The sequence below is a fragment of the Pelodiscus sinensis genome, chromosome 16, assembly GCF_049634645.1.
Source record: "Pelodiscus sinensis isolate JC-2024 chromosome 16, ASM4963464v1, whole genome shotgun sequence".
Lineage (NCBI taxonomy): Eukaryota > Metazoa > Chordata > Testudines > Trionychidae > Pelodiscus > Pelodiscus sinensis.
Window position 1 is genome coordinate 19,757,755 of NC_134726.1, and position 21,726 is coordinate 19,779,480.

The 21,726-nt window shown below is 42.9% G+C and overlaps 1 protein-coding gene across 1 annotated transcript in view; it reads left to right on the forward strand.

The window, feature by feature from the left end:
* XYLT1 (xylosyltransferase 1) overlaps nt 1–21,726 on the forward strand; it is a 400,682-nt gene that overhangs the window by 353,714 nt on the left and 25,242 nt on the right. The window contains exons 9-11 of the mRNA XM_075899380.1: nt 4,366–4,628; nt 9,151–9,346; nt 20,240–20,573. Of these exons, the coding sequence (XP_075755495.1) occupies nt 4,366–4,628; nt 9,151–9,346; nt 20,240–20,573 (793 nt within the window). The remainder of the gene's footprint in view (nt 1–4,365; nt 4,629–9,150; nt 9,347–20,239; nt 20,574–21,726) is intronic.

The window sequence follows — 21,726 nt, forward strand, 5'->3', positions numbered from 1 at the left end:
ACCTAACAGAAGCTATGTTCAGCTCACACTGTTTAAAATTCTGTTCTGGCCCCTCTTCTAGGCTTTTGTACTTCTGCATCTGCATCTTCTTTGCTCACCTCTTATAAATTGTTCCACTGCTGCAGGGGCTCCATGTCTCATGCTGATTGCTCATCATGAAACATTTGCTCCATCTCCCCTGCACACAGTGAGTCATTATATGCAGGAGATATGGAGCTGGCTCTCGACATGGGAACTGGTGCGAAAGAAGGGAAATATCAGATTCTGTCCCGAGTGCTCTTCACAAATTGCTCTGTACAAATTGACTCTACTGCATTGTGCTTAATTGGTCTCCATGTAAGTTAACATGACAAAATCACTCTTCACCCATCCCTCTGTACCTTTTATTTGCATCTAGTGGCCTAATTAGATATAATGGGCCATGTTCTGTTTTCACTCACAGCAGTTTTACACCTGGGGAGCATCCACTGATTTGGATAGAATTAATCCTGACTTACACAAGTGTCAGTGAAGTGGATAATCAGGCTATATATATGTGTATGTGTGTGTTCGCTCATTCATTCATTCATTCATACATACATACATACATACATATAACTAGCTTGATTTGCCACATGAGAAATGTTTCTAAAGCTCCTTGAACAGTTCACTCTCTGGGTTGAGTCACTGAAAAAAAAATTAAAGGCACATGTTTTAAAGGAGGAATAAATGAAGAAAAGGGAAACAAGTCTTCATGACCACTAATCGCTGTGCTTCTTCACCTCACTGACCTGTCCTGTATGGCCAACATTAGCTTATTACTTCCCATTCCAAAACAGCTAAACCCATTGGGGATATTTAATTAATTGGCTGAAGCAAGTAAATGGAAAAATTACTATGCTTTCCGGTACAGGTTATTTGGCTTGGATGGGAGGGGCTGCAATAATCCATACCAGCAAAAAATCAAAATAGATCTGAGAAATAGCCTCTTCTCTTACTAGAAAGATTACAATGCAACCCATGTTTTTTCCCCTAAAACCTTCTCTTTTTCCCTTATTTTAATTAGCTTTCAGACACCAAGTATTGGATCTAACTTGCTTGTATTTTGATTTCCCAAACCAATTTACCATATTGCTCCCATTTAAATGTGATGTTCCTTCGAAATTCAGGAGAAGATTATTTATAATGACAGTATATTCAGAATACAATAGAGGTGGAATACTGGGGAGGCTGCTGTAATCCTGTTCATGTAGGGATTCCTACAGTGGTAACATGGTCCCTACACATTTTGTGCATGTTCAAAAAACGTTACCACGATGCTGATAGAAAGCCTTTCACTAAGTGCACTTGAAACGTATTATCTTGGTCTGGGAACCATTATGGAGCTTCTTCTTTTGTCTACTATATTGCATCGTAGCTGGTAGTTGTGCACTTATTTCTGATTGCAAAGAACTTTGTTTTGAAAGGGTGCAATCCACTCCTGTACAGAGGGTCAGCACAAAAGCTATGCACCACTTAAGACCCAGTTAATTTTAAGGGCATAAGTGGGACATAAAAGTGGCTGATAGGTCTTGTGCTAGTTCAGTACACAGAGATGAGTTTGAACAAACGGGAACTAAGGAGTGCTTGTAAACTAAGAGTTTCTGTACATGGATATGATTGTGCATAATACTGGGCTCCCGAAGTGAAATTACTCCCCAGGTAGCCTCAATGACCAATGCAAAACTTCAGGATGCCAGTTACACCTCGCAAACAACAGGCCGTGAATTGGTGTTTAGCAATGTCACTATAATAGCCAAATTCATCCTGGAAGTCAATGGAGTTACACCAGAGATGAATCTGACCCTACAAACCTGTTGAAAAGTTTTCCACATACTATGACGGGCCTGGGCAAAATACGGCCCAAGGGTCAGATTCCCTCCGCCAAGCCACTGGATCCAGCCCGCAGATACGGCGGGGAGCCCCAGGCAGGCTGCCTGCTTGCCCCGCAGCTCGGCACACTCTTCAGAAAAGTGGTTGCCAGGCCGTTTCTCTTTCAAAACTGATCCCAGAGGAGAAGGGGGAAGGCTTCAGGTGATGTCCCCACCCCTAGCCCAATCCTATTGGCCGGCTTTTGGCCAGAAACTGGCCAATGGGAGCTGCCTGTTTGAATAATGGGCAGCACATGAAGCACCATGCCCCGTCCCCTCCAGCTCAGTTATTCACACAAGCATGTGACCCTTGAGCCCGTGCAGGTGCAGGGCAGACAGGCTGGCTGAAAAACGTTTTATGTTCTGCAAGAATTTAGCTCGGCAGGCAGGCAGGCAGGTTGGACTGCTGACTGGTAAGTCTCCTGGCCAGAACCTGCCTCTGGCACCCCAGTCCCTCCCTTCCCCAACTCTCTGCCCTCCTACTCAACATACCCAAACCCCTTGCCCCCCTCCTACACCCATACCTCATCCCAGATCTGGCACCCCAATCCTCTTTCCCAGATCACACTCCCCTCCTACCCTAGGTCACAACCCATACTCCCATACCCTAGTCCCCTGCCATAGGTCACCACTCCCTCCTGCCCTAGGTCACAGTCCAAAACCGTGCACCCCAATCCTTTGCCCTAGGTCACAACTGCCTCCTTCACCCAAACCCCTTCCCAGACTCCACTCTCCCTCTTACGTCTCAGTCTCTTACCCCAAGCTCCCTTCTGCACTCAACCTCCATCCCAGACCATGCACCTCCTCCATTAATATCATGGAAGAGTGTGACCCTCACCCACTTTCCAAAATCTTGGGAGTGCCCCCCCATCAAAAATTATTGTCCACGCCTGTACCATGATGATAAGAAGTTACTAAAAAATTCAAGCTCTTTGTATTCAACAGCCGGTTTTTCATAGATTAAAGCAAAGAAACAGTGAGCTATTCATCCTCACTCTTCACTTCTCTGTACAAGCTCATGTCTGAGTACCCTTGAGAGATCAGTGTACTTTTTCTAGGTAAAGAACATTTGCTTTGACTTTGTTAGGATTTTTTTATGTTGAACTCCCCCAAATGGATCAAGATGACCCCAGATATCCTTTGCCCATCTTTGATCACTGATCCTATAGACATTGTTCTCATACTAAGTTGTTTGACCACTGTAAGTCAGCAATTTAAACTGAAGAAAGTAGTCTCCTCTCCCTGTTTTTTCCATATTAGTAATAGTATTCATTTGTTTGCATTACAGTACTGAGAGGCACCAGAAAAGATATGGCCGTAGGGCTAGGCGTTGTACATACCCACTGGGAAAGAGAGAGTTTTTTGTAGAAAAGATAGACCAAGGATGAGAGCCAAAACAAGGACAGAGGGAGGTGACATGACTTACCCAAGGTTACACAGCAGTTCAGTAGCAGAGCTACTGTTCACTTTTTTCTGTAGCCCGCTAATACTTGTTTGCTTGGATCATGACATTTTGGTTCATGTAACAAATTACCTACCAAACCCTAAAGGAAAGTTACACACCTCTTAGGTGTAAAAAAACAACAAATGGTCTGGTAGCACTTTATAGACTAACAAAACATGTAGATGGTATCGTGAGCTTTCGTGGGCACAGTCCACTTCATCTGAAGAGTGTACTCACAATTTATATCTTTTTGCTGTCTTCTAAGAGGAAACAAATGTAAATACACTCTTTCCAAAGGGAAAGCCTAAATCCACGTAAGCAGCAGACTCTTGATTTAGCCCTTCCACAGGTTCCATTATGCTCCCCCTTTCCTCTGGTAGACTTCAAATCCTTTTATTATGCAATGGCCATAGTCATCTTGGAATTTCTATCCATCTCTCTTCCTGCTGTTTGTCATGTCCTGTCTTTATTTAGATTATAAGATCTTCAAGGAAGGAATCATATCCTCTATAGATACTTTAAAGTGCATTTCTATGAGCTATAAAACCAAATATTTAGAATAAAATTATGTCTGGTCCTGGACAGGTCAATAGATGTCTCTGGGGTGGAGTAAGACGTTCTCTGCTTTGTGCACTAGCATAGAAACCTTATGCTGTATGTTTGGGGGAAGTGTAACTCAGACACCTTTTGGGTGTGGTTCACTGTCCCATGTAGTGGCACTTAGGACACTCACAGAGAAAGAGAATGAGTTTCCTCTACAGCCTTAGCTGAGAGCCAGCTGCCCTTCAGCTCAAGCTATGGAAGCTCATACACTAAGCTTCAGAGGTCCCAGGTGTCCGTTCCTTCTGTTGGCGTTACACAATTACAGAGTTTTACTTAACACTGTTACTCCAGCATTACTACTTAACTCGTCGGTGGCCAGGGGTAAATGCAGCTTGTATTCTTAACTCCAGCCTGATCCTTAGAACGAGAGGTTTGGGATTGGAAACAGGAACTAACTCTCAGGTATTTTTTCTTTGGTTATCCACACAGCAAACCGCCAGGCCAACATTCTTTGCCCGCAAATTTGAAGCTGTGGTGAATCAAGAAATCATTGGCCAGTTGGACTACTATTTATATGGTAACTACCCATCAGGCACACCAGGCCTCCGGTCATACTGGGAGAATATATATGATGAGCCCGACGGTATCCATAGCCTCAGTGATGTCATGCTGTCCATGTTCCACTCATTTTCCCGCTTGGGCCTCAGGAGAGCTGAGACGTCATTGCACACTGATGGAGACAACAGCTGCCGGTTAGTTTGAAACTTCTTTCTTTTTTCCCTCTGAGAGCAGGAGTCTTAGATGTTCAGGATGTGAGCCAAAGACATGAAAAGATCCCCATTGACTACAGTGAGCTTTGTATCAGAGCTGAATGAATGTTGGAGTGTGATATACAATATAGGGTGGCTGTGCTGGAGTAGAACGGAATGAACGATTTATCCTCCCTGGGAATTTCACCCATATTGTTGCATTGGCTGTTGCTCATACAGGGTTTGTCAGCTCTGGGTTTGAGAAGCTGTGCATATTTTAAAGGTGTTTGTATTTACTGATATATACTGGCTATGCAGAGTTAACATGATGCTTGACCTTTGTTTGATACACCTCCTAAGGTTAGTCAATAGTGACAGGTTTCAATTCGATAGTGGGTTTTATTTATAAATTTAGTGAGTGTATATTGACATTCACGGCTCCTAGATACTTAGTCTCATTTCAGCGGAGGTCGTGCTGACATTTTACTTTCCAGAAAGCAGAAGAAAGGATTTCAGTCCCTCAGAAATGAGTTGACGATCCTTCCTCCTTGCCCCCCTCTTTGAGCAGATATTCTGTATGATGATCACAAGAACTAATCATGGGAGTTAAGTTTTCTTGAACAGTTGCAATAGCCCCCTGTAGCTAGTGATGTTTTAAAAAGCCTCAGGCAATGTTTCCATTAATATGAATCAATTAATATTTTTTTAAAATCAAAGATGTTAAAGAAACACTTTTATTAAAGGTTTTCCATCTATAAATCAAGTGAATAAAAATCCATTTTAACAAATGCTTATAATTAAACTGATATAATTTATTTCAAAGCAAAGTTAAATCTTGTGCTAGGTGTTTGTTGTCTCCACTCACATATTAAAGCTCTTTATTATATCAAAGCAAGGATAAAAGTCTTCCCTTTCTGCTGTAAAATGTAATTACCTCTACATTGTTTGTTGTGACTTGTGTGCCCTGCTATCTTTTACCCTAACAGAAAACACACTTAGGCTAGCTCTGAGAATGGTAAAGCCATTCCCTGAGAAATAGAGTTGGTCCCTTGTGTTCTTGAGTAGAAACCTAATTCTCTGTGACCTTCTTAGTCAGGCACCGAAGTGCTGAGTACTGTCCCACTTGGGCAACTCTAGCATTATGTGATCTAGGTTTCCATTATAGCTTACTAGTAAAGGCTGTAAAAGTAATAAAAAGTTTGTTTGTTTGTTTGTTTGTTTTGTTTGATCAAGAACTCCTCCTAAACGGTAAGAGTGAGGACCACCAAATTCGGCATACAGCTTCCTCTTTTCTTAAAGCAACATAAGAGTTTGGTTGTGCCAAGAAAACATCATGTACCTAGCCTAGAATGCGATTGCTTCTCATAAAGCCAAACAGAAAAGAGACACAATCACCAAATCAAGTATAGTACTCAAAATTGACATAACCGAGCAAATGTTGAAAGAGGCCGAACCAAGATCAGACAGAAAAATAGGATGAACCTGGAATAGGATTGCTTCTCAATAAACCTTACAGTAGAGAGTTGGAATAGTGTTCTGTTTTAGCACAGCTATATCAGTGCTTGAAGTTTGAAAACGTGTTATTGGAAACCAAATTGGCTATAGCCCCTTTTCATTAAAACATAGTGAATTATAAGCATTTATAGAGATAAAGAAAAAATACGTTTGGTGGACATTTTATACGTTTAAATGTATAAAAAATAAAACAACACACATTTTCACAAATCCTTTTTTAAAGAAATCCCACTTAAACATGAACTTCATAAAAATAACACTGTATTTTTTCAATAAAGCATGTGCTGGTTCCTTTTATTTAAAATAATAATAATAATAATTGAGTTAAGGACCCATGCAATGCCAGGTAAATCTGCAGTTAGTAATAAGTAAAGGTGGTGATGATCATGGGAACAAGCAATCCCAACCTTCCACTAGCAAGCAAGTCATGTTTTAAAAAGGTTGCACCAACTCTTCCTTTCTATTTCACCCACCCAGCCCCACAGAACTCAGCAAGTAGAACACGTCTCTGTGAATTAATCCAGTGCTCATGAGAGCGAGACTTCATTGCACTGAATGGAATTGGGCACTAGCTCAGCCGGTGCATCTCCAGTGTCCTGACTTGCAGTGCCCTCTGCTGTTCCTGTCATGGGACTCCCTTGAAGAAAACATACCAATCCTGGCCTACTGTGTGAGGGGTTTTTGACATGTGTCTAACCTTCATTCAGTACGATGATATAAGATTGGTTGCAAGTGGAAGAAAGCCACAGGAGCGGAGGTCTCTTGTGCACTCAATCTTCAGCAATTGGAAGAAAGAATGGCTTTCCTTGAATTTGTATTTTTCATACATATGTGGCAAATATAATATCAGGATTTGGTTCAAGATGACCACCTTGTAATTTTAATGCAAGTATAAATGGGACAGTCCCGTAAAGCAGGCATCTGTTGTTACTGTAGCAGTGAAAGGTGCTTGGATGAGATGGTGATGGGGGTCATAAAACAGAGACTGATATGAGATACAATAAACTGTATAGATAGCAAACATGCCTTCTGCATTAGTGTCCAGTACTGGTTTCAAATATTCACCAGTTGGTTAGGCTGTTGGGTACAGAAAATGCAGAAAATGGACCAAAGAAAGAATGGATTATCTCTAAAATTCAGTGTAGTCATACCTTCAAATGGAAGGTCCTTCTCAATGATCCACAAGCATTGTTAGAAACTTATCAAGGCTGTAGACGTCAGTGCTGTGTAATGTACCGACAGTCTCAGAAGGGTAGCCAAGTTAGTGTGTATCTGCAAAATAAAAAGAAGTCCTGTGGGACCTTAGAGACTAAGGGTATGTCTACACTTGCAGCCTAATTTGAACTATGGCTGCAAATGTAAGCATTTGGAATTGCAAATCAAGGTTTAGGTTGGACTTTAGGAAAAACTTCCTAACTGTCAGGGTGGTTAAACACTGGAATAAGTTGCCTAGGGAGATTGTGGATTCTCCATCTTTGGAGATATTTAAGAGCAGATTAGATAGACATCTGTCAGGGATGGTCTAGATGGTGCTTGGTCCTGGTGAGGGCAGGGGACTGGACTCAGTGACCTCTTGAGGTTCCTTCCAGTTCTAGTGTTCTATGATTCTATGTCTGTACACTGTTGCACTATGGGGGAGCATCAAAATAGCTCAGAATTATTTTGAAATAGCACATCCACACTCATTGGAGCCTGCATCAGGTTTAGAGCCCCAGAATTACTCCAGCGAGGCACCAGGAAGGCAGACACTTCCTGTGGCTGCTTGGTCAGACAAGCTGAAACACATGCTTTTAGGGGCTCCTCTCTCCAGCCGCATCTCACACACCACTGCTCCCCTCTTTCTCACATCATGGGACACCAAACGGACGCAGTGTTCTCTGGTTGCCCTTGAGGACACCACAGCACTGACACCAGGGAGCCAGAGCTGCTGCAGAGCAGTGCCAGGCTAATGGCCTTGTGCTGCACCTCATGGTGCGGTTCGTCCAGACTGCCCACATGCCCATACGTCGTCTAGCAGAACGACGACCAGCCCAAACTGGAAGATCCCTTCACCCAGGTCCTGGTGCTGCTGCTGCTGCAAATGTCCCTCAGCTCCTTGGACACCATCAAATGCTGCTTCTGGCAGAGGGAGACCAGTTCCGACTGGTGGAACTGCATCGTCATGAGAGGGAGTAGGAGACTGCTTGACTTTGCCCCATTCTAGCCAGTGCTACTAGGGTTTGTTTCATGAAATCCAGGGTATGTCTAGGCTGCAGTACAATCCCTGTGGTACTGATCCTCAAACGCCAGGTCAGCTGACTGGGGCTTGCAGGGTTAAACATAGCTCTGCAGACATTGAAGCTCAGCTTACTATAGACATTCGAGCCCCCCTCATGGGATCTCAGAGCCCAGGCTCCATCGCAAGCCCACAGGTCTCCATTTTATAGCCCCACAACCCAGCTCCCACAAGCCTGAGTCAGCTGACGTGAGCCATGCTGTGGGTCTTTCATTGCACTGTGGACACATCCCCACTGTCCATCCGCCCCTCTTTCAGAATGAAATTAGAGAAGGACTTGAACATCTTTGCAGAAAGTTTGGATCTGATTCTAACTCGAACCTTACTTTGCATTGGAACCCCGAATCTGAACACCTCTCAATCTGGACTTTGTAAGCTGATCTCCCCACCACTCAGTCTTTGAAGTCTCTCCAGAGTTCAAAGTATCCACCTTCGTGCAGCACTGTTTCAGCAGAAAGGATCAGTAAGAAAGTGGTGTGTTCTGGCCCAAAGAGAGAGCTTAGAAGCAGTTTAGCTGTGAATGCCTTTTAAATGAGAGCCTGTTTTACTAACAATTGTTTCAGAATAGTCAGAGAGCCTAAGAGTACTGTATATGATAATGGGTAATGAACACATTTAAAATCTCTTCATGACAAAGTAGCATATTCCTGAGTTGAAACTAATGTCCCTCTAAACCATTAGCTCATAATAAATGGTGATTTTCGTGTCAATGTGTGTGCACTGTATGTTTTCCAGATACTACCCCATGGGCCATCCAGTTTCCGTCCAAGTCTACTTCCTCGCTGATCATTTTCAGGGCTTCCTAATCAAACATCATGCAACAAATCTGGCTGTCAGTAAACTGGAGACTTTGGAAACTTGGGTGATGCCAAAGAAAATGTTTAAGATTGCTAGTCCACCCAGTGATTTTGGAAGGCTGCAGTTTTCAGAGGTAAGCATTCCCATTTTACTGGCCAAGGCACATTTTTGGTACAAGCCAGCACCCATCCCTGTTGTGTAGCCAAGACCCTCCCCTCACCCTCCAAATGGTACCAACCTGCCAATTAGCAGAGCAAAACAAAAAAAATCAGCCCCTGGAAGTTGTCACCCCAGGTGACCACCCTATTCGCCTGGATCCTAGAACCTGCCCTGACTCTTCAGCCATTTCTTTACAAGCATCTGAGGAATTTGCATATCAATTCATCAGCTTTTTCAAATGTTTTTTAGACAAGTCATGAGCGGAGTGGCTCAGTAGGTTGGTGACCAAGTCCTTCATTATGGGAAGTATCGATGCAAATCATGATTTATGGTTCAACCATGTAACATGCTGAACACTTCCTGCAATATTATAAATGTCCTCAGATCCCCTTGAGTTAAGTGGGAGCCGAGGGTATTTATCTCACAACAGTTGATTTGTACCGTATGGGAATGAGCATCTGTGTCAATTTCCCCATTCAGGGAGACTCCGGGAAGCGGGAGGGAAAGAAGCACTGTAGCTCCAGAGTGAGGCGGACTGTGTGTGATGGATTCAACTCTTCTCCAGCCTGTGTGGTTAGATCTCCCCCTCATGAACATGCTGAAAAAAACTAAAATTAGGAAAAGTCAGGAAGTAAAATGTCTTGTGGCTGGAGTATTGAGGCAGGAACATCAAAGAGAAAATCACCACAGCACTAGCTGAGATTTACCCACAAATCCTGTTATTTCCTCGTGGGACTTGTCCCATTATCGGACACACACACTGAAAAAAATATATCCCTAAAATACAGCATGAAAAATATACCAAAAATGGAACCTAATATCCATATGGTACTTTTAAATATATATCTGTTTAAACAATTTCATGATTTTTCTTGTTAAGACAGAAATTTCAATTAAAGCTTAAAATTGATTGAACAGATTTGTTCCCAGTCATTATGGCCAAGTCCATATATTATTATCTTCTTGAGAAATTAAGAAAGGCCTAGGTAGGAATCAGTGTTTTGGTGTGAGTGGTAAATCCAAGGCATTAATGTCTTATTAAGAAGATGGATGTGGGCTGCATTCTGTTTATCAATGTGTCTGACGGTTGACTTGCCATTTTGTTCAGTGACAAATTGTTATACAGGCTGTATTTCTTGTGATTAGTAGCACTTCTGCTGTTTGTTTGGTTCTTAATTCTACTTTAGCATGATTCCTGATTTAAGTGCTTCTGCATTTGAAAACAAGTAGGTGAGTAACAGAAACAGTTCATCAAGCAGAGGTTGTGTTTAAAGTACTCCGTATCTCTTTTAAACACAGTGGCTGTGTCTAAACTGCATCCCTTTTCCATAAAAGGGATGCAAACTAGACACATCACAATTGCAAATGAAGCGGGGATTTAAATCCCCCCGCCCGCTTCATTTGCATAAAAATGGCTGCCGCTTTTTTCCGGCTCGGAGCTTTGCCGGAAAAAAGCGCCAGTCTAGACGCGGATCTTTCGGAAAATAAAGCCTTTTCCGAAAGATCCCTAAGGAATAAGGGATCTTTCGGAAAAGGCTTTATTTTCCGAAAGATCCGCGTCTAGACTGGCGCTTTTTTCCGGCAAAGCTCCGAGCCGGAAAAAAGCGGCAGCCATTTTTATGCAAATGAAGCGGGGGGATTTAAATCCCTGCTTCATTTGCAATTGCGATGTGTCTAGTTTGCATCCCTTTTACGGAAAAGGGATGCAGTCTAGACACAGCCAGTGTTAATAAGAAAAAGAAAAATCTTGACTTGTATCAGTTCCTGGAAAAGCCTTTTAGCCCAAAATATGTCCTCTGGCCCCCATTGACCTCAATGGGAGTCATGCAAGCGTAAGCAAGGGAAGGATTTGACACTTGGTGAGTGTCCCTCACTTCAAAAGGAAATTTTTCATCCATTGGAAACAGTCATCCAGATATGCTTGAAAAGAATTTTGTTAGTTGTGTCTCACCTATATGCTCAGATTGTTCTCTCATTTTGCTTCATATTAAGAAACATCAGGAAGCACAAAGTCAATCATTTTAATTTTCATTCTAATCATTTACTTAATTTTCTGACTTCTTTTGGAAAACAGATACTGCTGCCTTTGCATCAGACTTAGCTCTCAGTTACCCCAGTGTACATACACAATAACTCCATTGACTTCAGTCAAGGCTGACAAGCCCCAGAACTGATCCATCTTCATTCTAAACAACATATCTTATTTCTGAAACATCTCATGACTGTGAAATAAACCAATCCATCCCCCTAATTTGGGGATGACCACAGTCTTAGGGATCAAAGTCTGTGAGCTAAGGAACCAAACAAAACTCAGGATGATCTGTGCTGCTTTTCCCAATAACATTCTCCTTGTGATCAGGCAGCAAATGAGAATTGGCAAGGAGGTTATTGGCTAGGCATTATGATCCTTTTGCTAGCTCAAACAAATGAGGCCAGCAGGAAGAACACGGACAAGCTGCTTCAAAATGTGCTACAGATCAGACTTAAAGTTTACAGTGGTCATTGTGGTCCGTGCATACAACCCATAGTAAAGCAGGGATGATGGGATCACGATAGTACAGATTAGGTTCATGCTGCTTTTACTTTTATTATGGCTACTTCTTGCCCATTTTGTGCCTCAAAATCCTCTTCCTGATTAGCAAGTTTTGTACAACATCAGTACAAGGGTGAGACTGAAAGGTGAGTTTGATAGATATTACCTGAGTGCTAGTGTTGATGTACCAAAGTGTTGGCAAAGTTTACAGCAGAATTACAGTTGCACAGTGGATTCTGAGCAGTCTCTGTGTCAAATTTTATGATTAGAGGAAAAATTACTTGGGTGTCCCTCTCCATCCTCATAGAAGACAGCCCCGCACCCTCAAAAATGATTTGTATATAGCATGTATGCAGTGTGGGTGTCCTTGTCATCCACTAAAAACCTGGATTCATGTACTACCATAGGAAACCTGAAACTAGTGCACTTGGAAGGAAAAAGATTGATTTAATTTAAGGTATTAAAAGACTTCAGCTCTAACTGTATCATTGGAACACTAAGTTCATTTCTGGCCTTGTTAAGAGTTGTGATTCATCACAGAGAATAAAATAAACCAGGTGGCAAGCAATTAGTGTGCATTGTGTGAACCTAATGGTCCTGCTTATGAAGAGCAATGAGACACAAACCCATAATCAAGGCATAATTTACTTTGGGCAAATTTTATCTTGGGATTAAACAGGGATGGAAGCAGGAGCTTTATACCAATCAGACAAGGGAGATTTCCAGCTTTCTAAGCATCCCCAGCACTCACATCTTATTCCGGGAGCCTAGAACTATCTACCAGAAGAGAAGAGTCTGTAGTATATGTCTGTCTCTACAGACAGCTGTAATATGGTGTGAAGTGGTATAAAAGCTTTTCCACTGTGGATTTGGAATAAGTGATTTACTATTGAATGTCAAAGCCACAAGAGAGCTCTGCAGCTCATCCCAAATGACTATGGATGAAGCTTAGATACCCACTCACGTCATCATGCTCTCTGTGTGCTCCACAGAGAGTATTCAAAACTTATTTTTAAAACGTTTTAGGACAGGGCTCAGAGGAAGCGAGGGAGGGATCAAAAGTTCTCAGAATTGCTCCAAATCACTTTCACTATAAATTGCTGGAACTTTAAAGATTCAGACTTTCTCCTGCATTGAAATCTGCTGAGCACAAGAGTGTGTATCCGGAGAAGACACCAAGTGGCTGGTTGTCGTTTCCTGATTCTGTGGACTAGTCTGCATTGGCCTTGGGCCCAGTGTAGATTGAAGCAGACCCTGGCTGTTCTAACATACATACATCTAGCTGAGGTCCCATAAGGAATGAACCACTCCACACCAGACACACCACCTCTCGGTCTCCAATGCAGCCCCCACCCCGTAAGTTAGGGTATGTCTACACTACCACCCTAGTTCAAACTAGGGTGGTAGTGTAGACATACCCTTAGGGACTCCCTGCTGCTACATCTAGGATGAGGTGTGGGCTTTCAGTCTGTCTTTGAGTTCTGTGCTTCGGCCTGTCACTATAGTGTGTCTGACTGGATTTTGTGGCATCGGTGACACATCTCTTTTTTGGGGTAAAATCTCTGCTTGCGGTAGGGTCTTTGATTGTGTGGGGTTGGTTTTTTTTTTTCCATTGGCAGGGGTTTGTGTAGTGGAAGGGGGTGTCTGTTGTGTGTGTCGTTCTGATGGTGGGAAGCTTTGTCAAAGGGGAAGGTTTTGCAGCATTCCCTAAAGACAGTCAGACTCTGGATTCCTCCGATCCTGTCTGGAAATGTGTTCTGTAACTAGATCCAGTGTTCCCTCTAATTTTTCCCACTCCTGAGCAGAATGAATGTTGTTACGTACACCAATGTGGAGGTGATGTGGGACACATTGCCTTCATACTGCTGCACATAACAAAATTCATGTGGCAGGAGTGGGGCTGAGCAGGGGGAGGGGACGTAGGCTTGGGGCAGAGAGTTGCGGTGTAGGGATGCCAAGGCTCTCTCCAGGAGTGTGAGCTCTAGGTTGGGGCCGGGATGAGGCATTCAGGGTTGAGACTGAGGGTTGGGGGGGAAGGACTCTAATGATGAGTGGTTTGGTGTGGGGGCTTCAGGCTGGGGGGTGAAGCCAAGGGATTTAGAATACAGGAGGAGGCTGCAGACTGAGACAGGAGCTTGGGGTGCAGGAGGGAGTGACGTTTTGGGGGTGGGCCTGGGAATGAAGGGTTGGGATGCAAGAGGGGGCTCCAGGTTTGTGGAGGGATTGGGTATTGGAGTGTGCAGGAGAGGGCTTGGGATCTTGACTGGTGTGGGGTTTGGATTGCAGGAGGTGGCCCTGGGTTAGAGTAGCTCAGGGTGGGTTAGGAGGTTGGGACTCAGGGATACCTGGAAAGCAGCACTAAGGTGGGCTACCTGGTGCTTGCCTGTCCTGGGGCACCGTGCAGCATCCTGGAAGCAGCCAACAGGTCCGGTTTTGGGGAAAGGAGCATTAGGCTCCACACACACAGAGCCCCACAGTCCCCCCACCTAAGAACCAGACCTGCTGCTCTCTGGCTGCTTCCCCGCTGGCCCCAGCACAGAACTGCCTTGGCAACAAGCTCCCTGTTAGGGTGAGCGGGGAGAGGCTCCACTCCCCTTGCCAGGGCAGCTCTGTGCTTGGCCCAGAAGGGAAGGGCACCTCCCCACCAGTCGGAGCAGCTTCAGACCTTAGGGGAAGGCATCTCTCCCACTGCAGCCCTGAGCCCCAGGAAGCTTCACAGCCAAAGCATAGCGGGAACGTAGGCTGGATCCCCGTGGCCTAGATTGTTGTATGCCCAGCTCTCCCATGCTTCATCTTGGCCTTTTGTGATGTGCATTGTCTTAGAGGAGCACCGCTGTCACTCGTTCACTGATCGAAGTGTGGACTGTGGTGTTGCTGGGGTTGGTCTGCTATTTGTTTTGAAAATTAGGACAAAAGCCTTAAACTGGCATCGTGTATCAACTGGGAGCCAGAGGAGGGTCTCCAGTATGTGTTCCTGGTGGCCTAAACAGGTGACTGCATTCTGTCCCAGTTGCAGCCTGTGCATCACCTTCACGTTCTCCTTGCATCTGTTGAATTACAATTATCCAGCCTGGAAGTGAGGAATTCATTGATCACAGCAGCCAAGTCCTTGTATGGAAGTAAGCGAGGGAGGGAGGAGGCATTTTAGATACTCATGCTAACCTGGTCATCCAAACTTAGTGAGGAGTCACAGAGCATACCAGGATTTCACACCATTCTAACAAATTGGAACTGGTGCCTTCTCTGGAAGGTGAAAACCATGTCTCTGCTACTTCTTCAGAGCATATCCCCTTTCTGAGCAGCGTCATGTCGGCTTTCCTGGATTCTACTTGAGCCAGCTGCTTTTCATTCAAGAGCTGATTTCTGGTAAGCATGCTGATATTTGAGAATGAGCTATGAACAAGAGAGCCCCAGAGTTACAAAGTGACTAGTCAACCTCATTTTAAACTGGAAGTATGTAATCAGGCAGCAAAGATCAAAAAAAGGAGATGGGATAGAGGACAGCAAACACAGTATCCCTTTTCTAATGGTTCCTAACACTGTTAGTTTGGGGTTTTTTTACTGCTGCTGCACACTGAATAGATTTTTTCAGAAGACTGTCCACAGTAACTCCAAAATCTTTCTTGAGAGGTACCAGCTAATGTAGAATCCAGCTATTTGTAAGTAGAGTTTACAGAATTTGTTTCCAGTAAGCATCACTTTGCACTTATTAGCATTGAATTTCGTCTGCCATTTTCTCCTCCAGTCACCCAGTTTTGTGAGATCCCTTTGTAGCTCTCCATAATCAGCTTTGGACTTAACTATCTTGAGTGCTTTTTATTGTCTGCAAACTTTGCCACCTCACTGTTCACCTTCTTTCCATATTCATATTTATGAATATTTGGAACAGCACTTGTCCCTGAGGTTTACCTAGTTCGAACTAAGCACTCCGTTAGTTCGAATTAACTTTGTAGTGTAGACATACCCTCAGGGTCTTCCAATAGATTGGTGAGGCATGATTTCTATTTACAAAGCCATGCTGACTCTTCCCTAAGATACCATATTTATCTATGGGTCTGATAATTTTGTTCTTTATTATAGTTTCAATCAGTTTGCTTGCTACTGAAGTTAGGCTTACCAGCCTATAATTGCCAGGATTGTCTCTGAAGCCTTTTTTTAAAATAGGTGTGTGATGGATAGGAGGAGACCTGGCCTTTCCTGAACATCTCAGCATACAGTAGCCAAAGGGTTAAACCCAGGTAGGTAGGAAGTGTTGGCAGGAAGCCAAAAGAACTAAGAAGAAGAAAGTATGAGATTTGAATTGAAAGGGATACTTGTCTGCTGCTCTTTGTGTGAGTTTGAAGCCGGGAGCAGGGAGAACAAGATGAATTGAACCAGGCAGGACTACCATGCCTACAAAGAATACTGGGCATGGAAATGGACTGGACCTTGAAGCACAGATCTGTGAGTAGGTAGGGAATGGAATGTCTATTTAGACACAATCAGGTTATTTTCTTTGTTTTGTTGTTTGGTTAAACTTCTCTTTGCTAAGTCCATGTGTCTGCCTCTCCTACCCATACACTTTAAGCTGTATCCCAGGGATGGAATTTCTCTGAGCTTTGTAATTTGTTCTTTTCTCAGTTGCTTTAAAACACCTAGCAACCAAGTATGCTTTATCAACTATATCTTATTGTTTTGTTAATAAAATAATCTTTTTTAAGAGAATGATTTGATTCTTGTTTCCTGGAAGATAAGGACTGTGTGTGCATGCCTGAGACTGTGAGGTCAGCTATCAGAGACTGAAGTTTGTTTTCTCTTTTTTCCAAGCTCTCTTGTGGTGAAAGAGCTTGGGGTATCCCTCTGGAAGAAGCCCAAGTGGTTTCTTCCTGAGTTCAAGAAGAAATGGTTGTTATTGTTGTTTGGGGGGTTGTTTGTTTTTGTTTCTTTTGGGGGTGGCAGCTATCTCTCAAGGCCAGGGAATTTATGTAGAAGCCTATAGAGGTAAGGTATTTTTAATTCTCTTGTGAGCCCCCATCTTCTGCACTCCGAGTGCCAGAGTGGGGAACAGCCATGACAAAGTGTTACATTAGTTATCTGCTGCTCATCCGGTACAGAAGCAGATCTAAGTGATAGGTTACATATCACGGTTAGTATATTTATTCTTTGAGTTTCTTCAGCACTCTTGGGTGAATATCATCTGGTCCTGGTGACTTGCTACTCTTTAATTTATCAGTTTGTTCCAAAATCTCTTCTATAGACATCTCAATCTGAGACAGTTTCTCAGGTTTTCTACCTAAAAAGAATATCTCAGGTGTCAGGATAGTCCCATATCCTCTGCAGTAAAGAGCAGTGCAAAGGATTCATCTAGTTTCTCTGCAGTGGCCTTGTCTTCCTTGAGTTCTCCTTTAGCACCTCAGTCGTCAGGAACAATCACGGAAGATTAGGATTGGTGAGACCTCAAGAGGTCATCTAGTTCAACTTCCTGCTCAATGCAGGAGCTTCCTGTGTGTGTGCATGTGAGTGGCTATCCACAGCTAAATAGCCATATATAAACAAATCCTCAGTAGCCAGCTTGTGTGGAAAAATGCCTTTTAGGAAATCACCACAAGGAATCCATTTTGAAGCACTTGAAGAGGGGAAAGTGATCAGGAATAGTCAACATAGATTCACAAAGGGCAAGTCGTGCCCGACCAATCTGATTAATTTCTATGATGAGGTAACTGGCTCTGTGGATATGGAAAAGTCAGTGGATGTGATATACCTTGACTTTAGCAAAGCTTTTGATTCCGTCTCCCACAATATTCTTGTCAGCAAGTTAAGGGAATATGGATTGGATAAATGGACTGTAAGATGGATAGAAATCTGGCTAGACTCTCGGGCCCAACGGATTGTGATCAACGGCTTGATGTCAGGTTGGCGGTCAGTTTCTAGCGAAGTGCCCCAAGGATCTGTTCTTGGACCGGTTTTATTCAACATCTTTGTTAATGACCTGGAAGAGGGGATGGCTTGCTCCCTCAGCAAGTTCACAGATGACACTAAGCTAGGGGGAGAGGTAGATACGGTGGAGGGCAGGGATAGGGTCCAGAGTGACCTGGACAGATTAGAGGATTGGGCCAACAAGGACAAGTGTAGAGTCCAGGGGAATGAATGGCTAAGTAGCAGTTCTGCAGAAGAGGACCTGGGGATTACAGCGGATGAGAAGCTGGATGTGAGTCAACAGTGTGCTCTTATAGCCAAGAAGGCTAATGACATATTAGGGTGCATTAGGAGGAGCACTGCCAGCAGATCCAAAGAAGTGATTATTCCCCTTTATTCGGCGCTGGTGGCCTTATCTGGAATATTGTGTCAAGGGGCAGCCCATGAGCCTAGGGGCGCCCAATGATGACATCACGGCCACTGATGGCCGTGCAGGCGGGGGCACCGATCACGCCTTCTGCCTGGGGCGCCAGCTGCCGCAGCCGGCCTCAAGAAACTCCTGATTGTGTCCAGTTCTGGGTACCCCCTCCCCCACTATAGAAAGGATATGGACGCATTGGAGAGGGTCCAGCGGAGGGCGACCAAAATTATTAGGGGGATGGAGTGCATGACCTATGAGGAGAGACTGAGGGATTTGGGTTTGTTTAGTCTGCAGAAGAGAAGAGTGAGGGGGGATTTGATAGCAGCCTTCAACTTCCTGAAGGGAGGTTCCAAAGAGGATGGAGAGAAGCTATTCTCAGTAGTGACGGATGGCAGAACAAGGAGCAATGGTCTTAAGTTATAGTGGGAGAGATCTAGGTTGGATATTAGTAAAAACTATTTCACTAGGAGGGTGGTGAAGCACTGGAATGGGTTACCTAAGGAGGTGGTGGAATCTCCATCCCTAGAGGTTTTTAAGTCTCGGCTTGACAAAGCCCTGGCTGGGTTGATTTAGTTGGGATTGGTCCTGCCTTGGGCCGGGGGCTGGACTTGATGACCTCCTGAGGTCTCTTCCAGCTCTATGATTCTATGACTATTATGTATACCTTCATGCTATCCGTTTACAGACGTTCCTCTGCTTTATATATAAAGTTTAATTGCTAAGGCTGGTACGGTCACGTTATCTGTGGGTTACAGGCAAGTCATTAAATCCCATGTAAGAGCACTGAAAGCTGCTAGGAAAATGAAAGGTCTATTAAATATTTACTGTGAGATGTGAAACAGCTCCTTCACTGTTGGTAAATATATATTTTAAAAAAGGAACTTTAATGGTGTGACAGTAAGAATAGGGCTTACCAGTAATAACCCCAAGAACCAGTCAGGAAGGGAATACTCTGACTGCTGAGAAGACAGGAGGCTATGTCTCATCTGTAAATTAAGTAGGTCCTGAGTCAAGTTCCCCTGAAGCCATTGACTTTGAAAGCACCTAGATTGTGCCCATACTACGTGATTCTGGTAGTCAAGGTTCAGTATATTCTGTTTGGTTAATAAACGGTTCTGGGCAAAAGAATTGCTTGGAAATCCAGTCTGAGTCTGCATTTTCCTTACCTTTGTCTGAATATTGATTTTTTTTTCCGAATTGATTTTCCTTTCTCAACAACAAAAGAAAAAAAATTGAGAATGAACCTCTGCCGTTCACATAGTGTCAAGTCAAAGGCTCACTCAAATCTGTATCAGGTCACTGGACTCATTGCAGTTCTTACTTTAACTTTTGAAACCTGGGCATCTCAATAGATCATCTAGCTACCCAAATCAGCAGTTATGTTACTAAAATAGGCATTTACTTGCCTATATGCTCGGTAAGCATCTAACTCAGAGCTCAGGATTTCCTGCTAATGTGTCCATGTGTAAAATTAAGCTCCCCTGTCAAACTAATTTGCGCTTAATTCTTACAATGCATTAAAAAGTTCTGATCTCTCATTGCAAAGACTCTGTACTGTGCAATGCACATGAATTAAAGATAAAAGCTACTGCAGTTAATATTCAGTACTTACATTTGGTCTATAATTATATCTTTTTATTTATTGCTTAGACGCTAAATGTTCTGCATTTTCATTCTGTATCAATAATACGCAAACTTCAATATTTGCAAACGAGCTTTTTAATTTTTACAAATCTTGCTACCAAATCTTTTATGTTGAATTTCCATTCAAAGCATATTTTATTGCCAGTATTAAAACACTGACAGATCCTGATTCACATCATTGTCCAGAGGGACTGTGTGTGTGCTTTCTGTAAATAACATAGCTGTATGCCTTATTCCTACAAGTATATTCACACATTTATAGCTTTAAGTATGTGAATAGTCCTGTAAATGGGATTAGGAGAGAATTTGCACAATCAGGACCTTAGATTTGTTTTCAGAGATAACAGTACTAATAATACTGTCTTTAATTTCAGATTGGCACTGATTGGGATGCCAAGGAAAGGATATTTCGGAATTTTGGAGGACTTATTGGGCCGATGGATGAACCAGTTGGCATGCAGAAGTGGGGAAAAGGCCCCAATGTCACAGTAACAGTGATATGGGTGGACCCGATCAATGTCATCGCAGCTACATATGATATCCTTATTGAATCTAGTGCAGAATTTACTCACTACAAACCACCTTTGAATTTGCCGCTGCGGCCTGGAGTCTGGACTGTTAAAATTCTGCACCACTGGGTACCTGTAGCTGAAACCAAATTCCTTGTTACTCCCCTTACATTCTCTAACAAGCAACCTATCAAACAAGGTAAGCAGTTTTTGCGGGCACAGTAAGCATTAAAATGTTCCAAATAGTGGTAACATACTAGTATAAAAGAATATTTCATTCTCTGTCAATGCTATGATTAAAATCACAATACCACTACACCGGAAAGTACCCACAAAAGGAATAGTTGAGATGTTAAATAGGAAGAAGATGTATTTTGAAAATGGGTGAAAGTAGCTGAATCCATTCTGTAAAACACAGGAACTTTGAACAAAAAACTTCATTTTTAAATCTTTTATTTTATAGAATACACAGAGTTGGGAACCTGTAGAACTTTTAGGCATTTCATAATCATAGAGCTACTGTGCAAATCATAGTTTAAGAATACAAGCAAACAGAAATAAGTCATTTCCTTTCTTATCTGCTGCTTTCACTTACTTGCTCCAAAAGATTTAAACTCTTTCTGTTGTTTGCTTGACAAAATCGTTATGTATAATAGTAAGGATATTAATTCATGAAATGTTGGCTTTATCAAAATTACCTGCAATATGTCGCCATCTCCTTCTAAAACAGCTATTCCAGCCTTTTCCCAGAACTGGTAAGACCTTCCCTGTAACCTCAATATGATATCCTGTGCATCTGAAATTGTAGGTGACCCCAGATGTTTAAGACCAAACCAAAGCTTATTTTCTGAAAAGAAAGATACCTCTTTCCTTTCAATAGCATCATCTAGCTGTCTGAACATCTTTTCCTTTCTAATATAGTTAGAACATGCTGTTAGAAAACCTAAGTGCAGCTTCCATTAGAAAATCCATTCATCTGAATATTCTTTAGTATGTATCAAGTATATTAGCCTATAAGTGGTGGAAGCTCTTCCAAGTCACACCTGTGAGATCATAGCAATTCTCTTACTGTGAATATCTTTGCTATGCTTTTTTACACTCTGATATGTCATTAATATTAATAGCAGCAGCCATTGTAAAGTTGCCAGATACATAAACTATCCTATTAAGTTTTCAGAAGTTCTTCATCTTTCTGACAGAGGAGCAAATAAACTGAGTTAGGCATTTACTTTACATGCTGCTTCAGTAATGCAAACGTTGGAAGGCAACTGCTGAGAGCAAATCCAATCCTAATCTTCCTCAACAGGAACTGGATTCCAGATATTTTTCACCAGAATAGCTGACTTACTGGG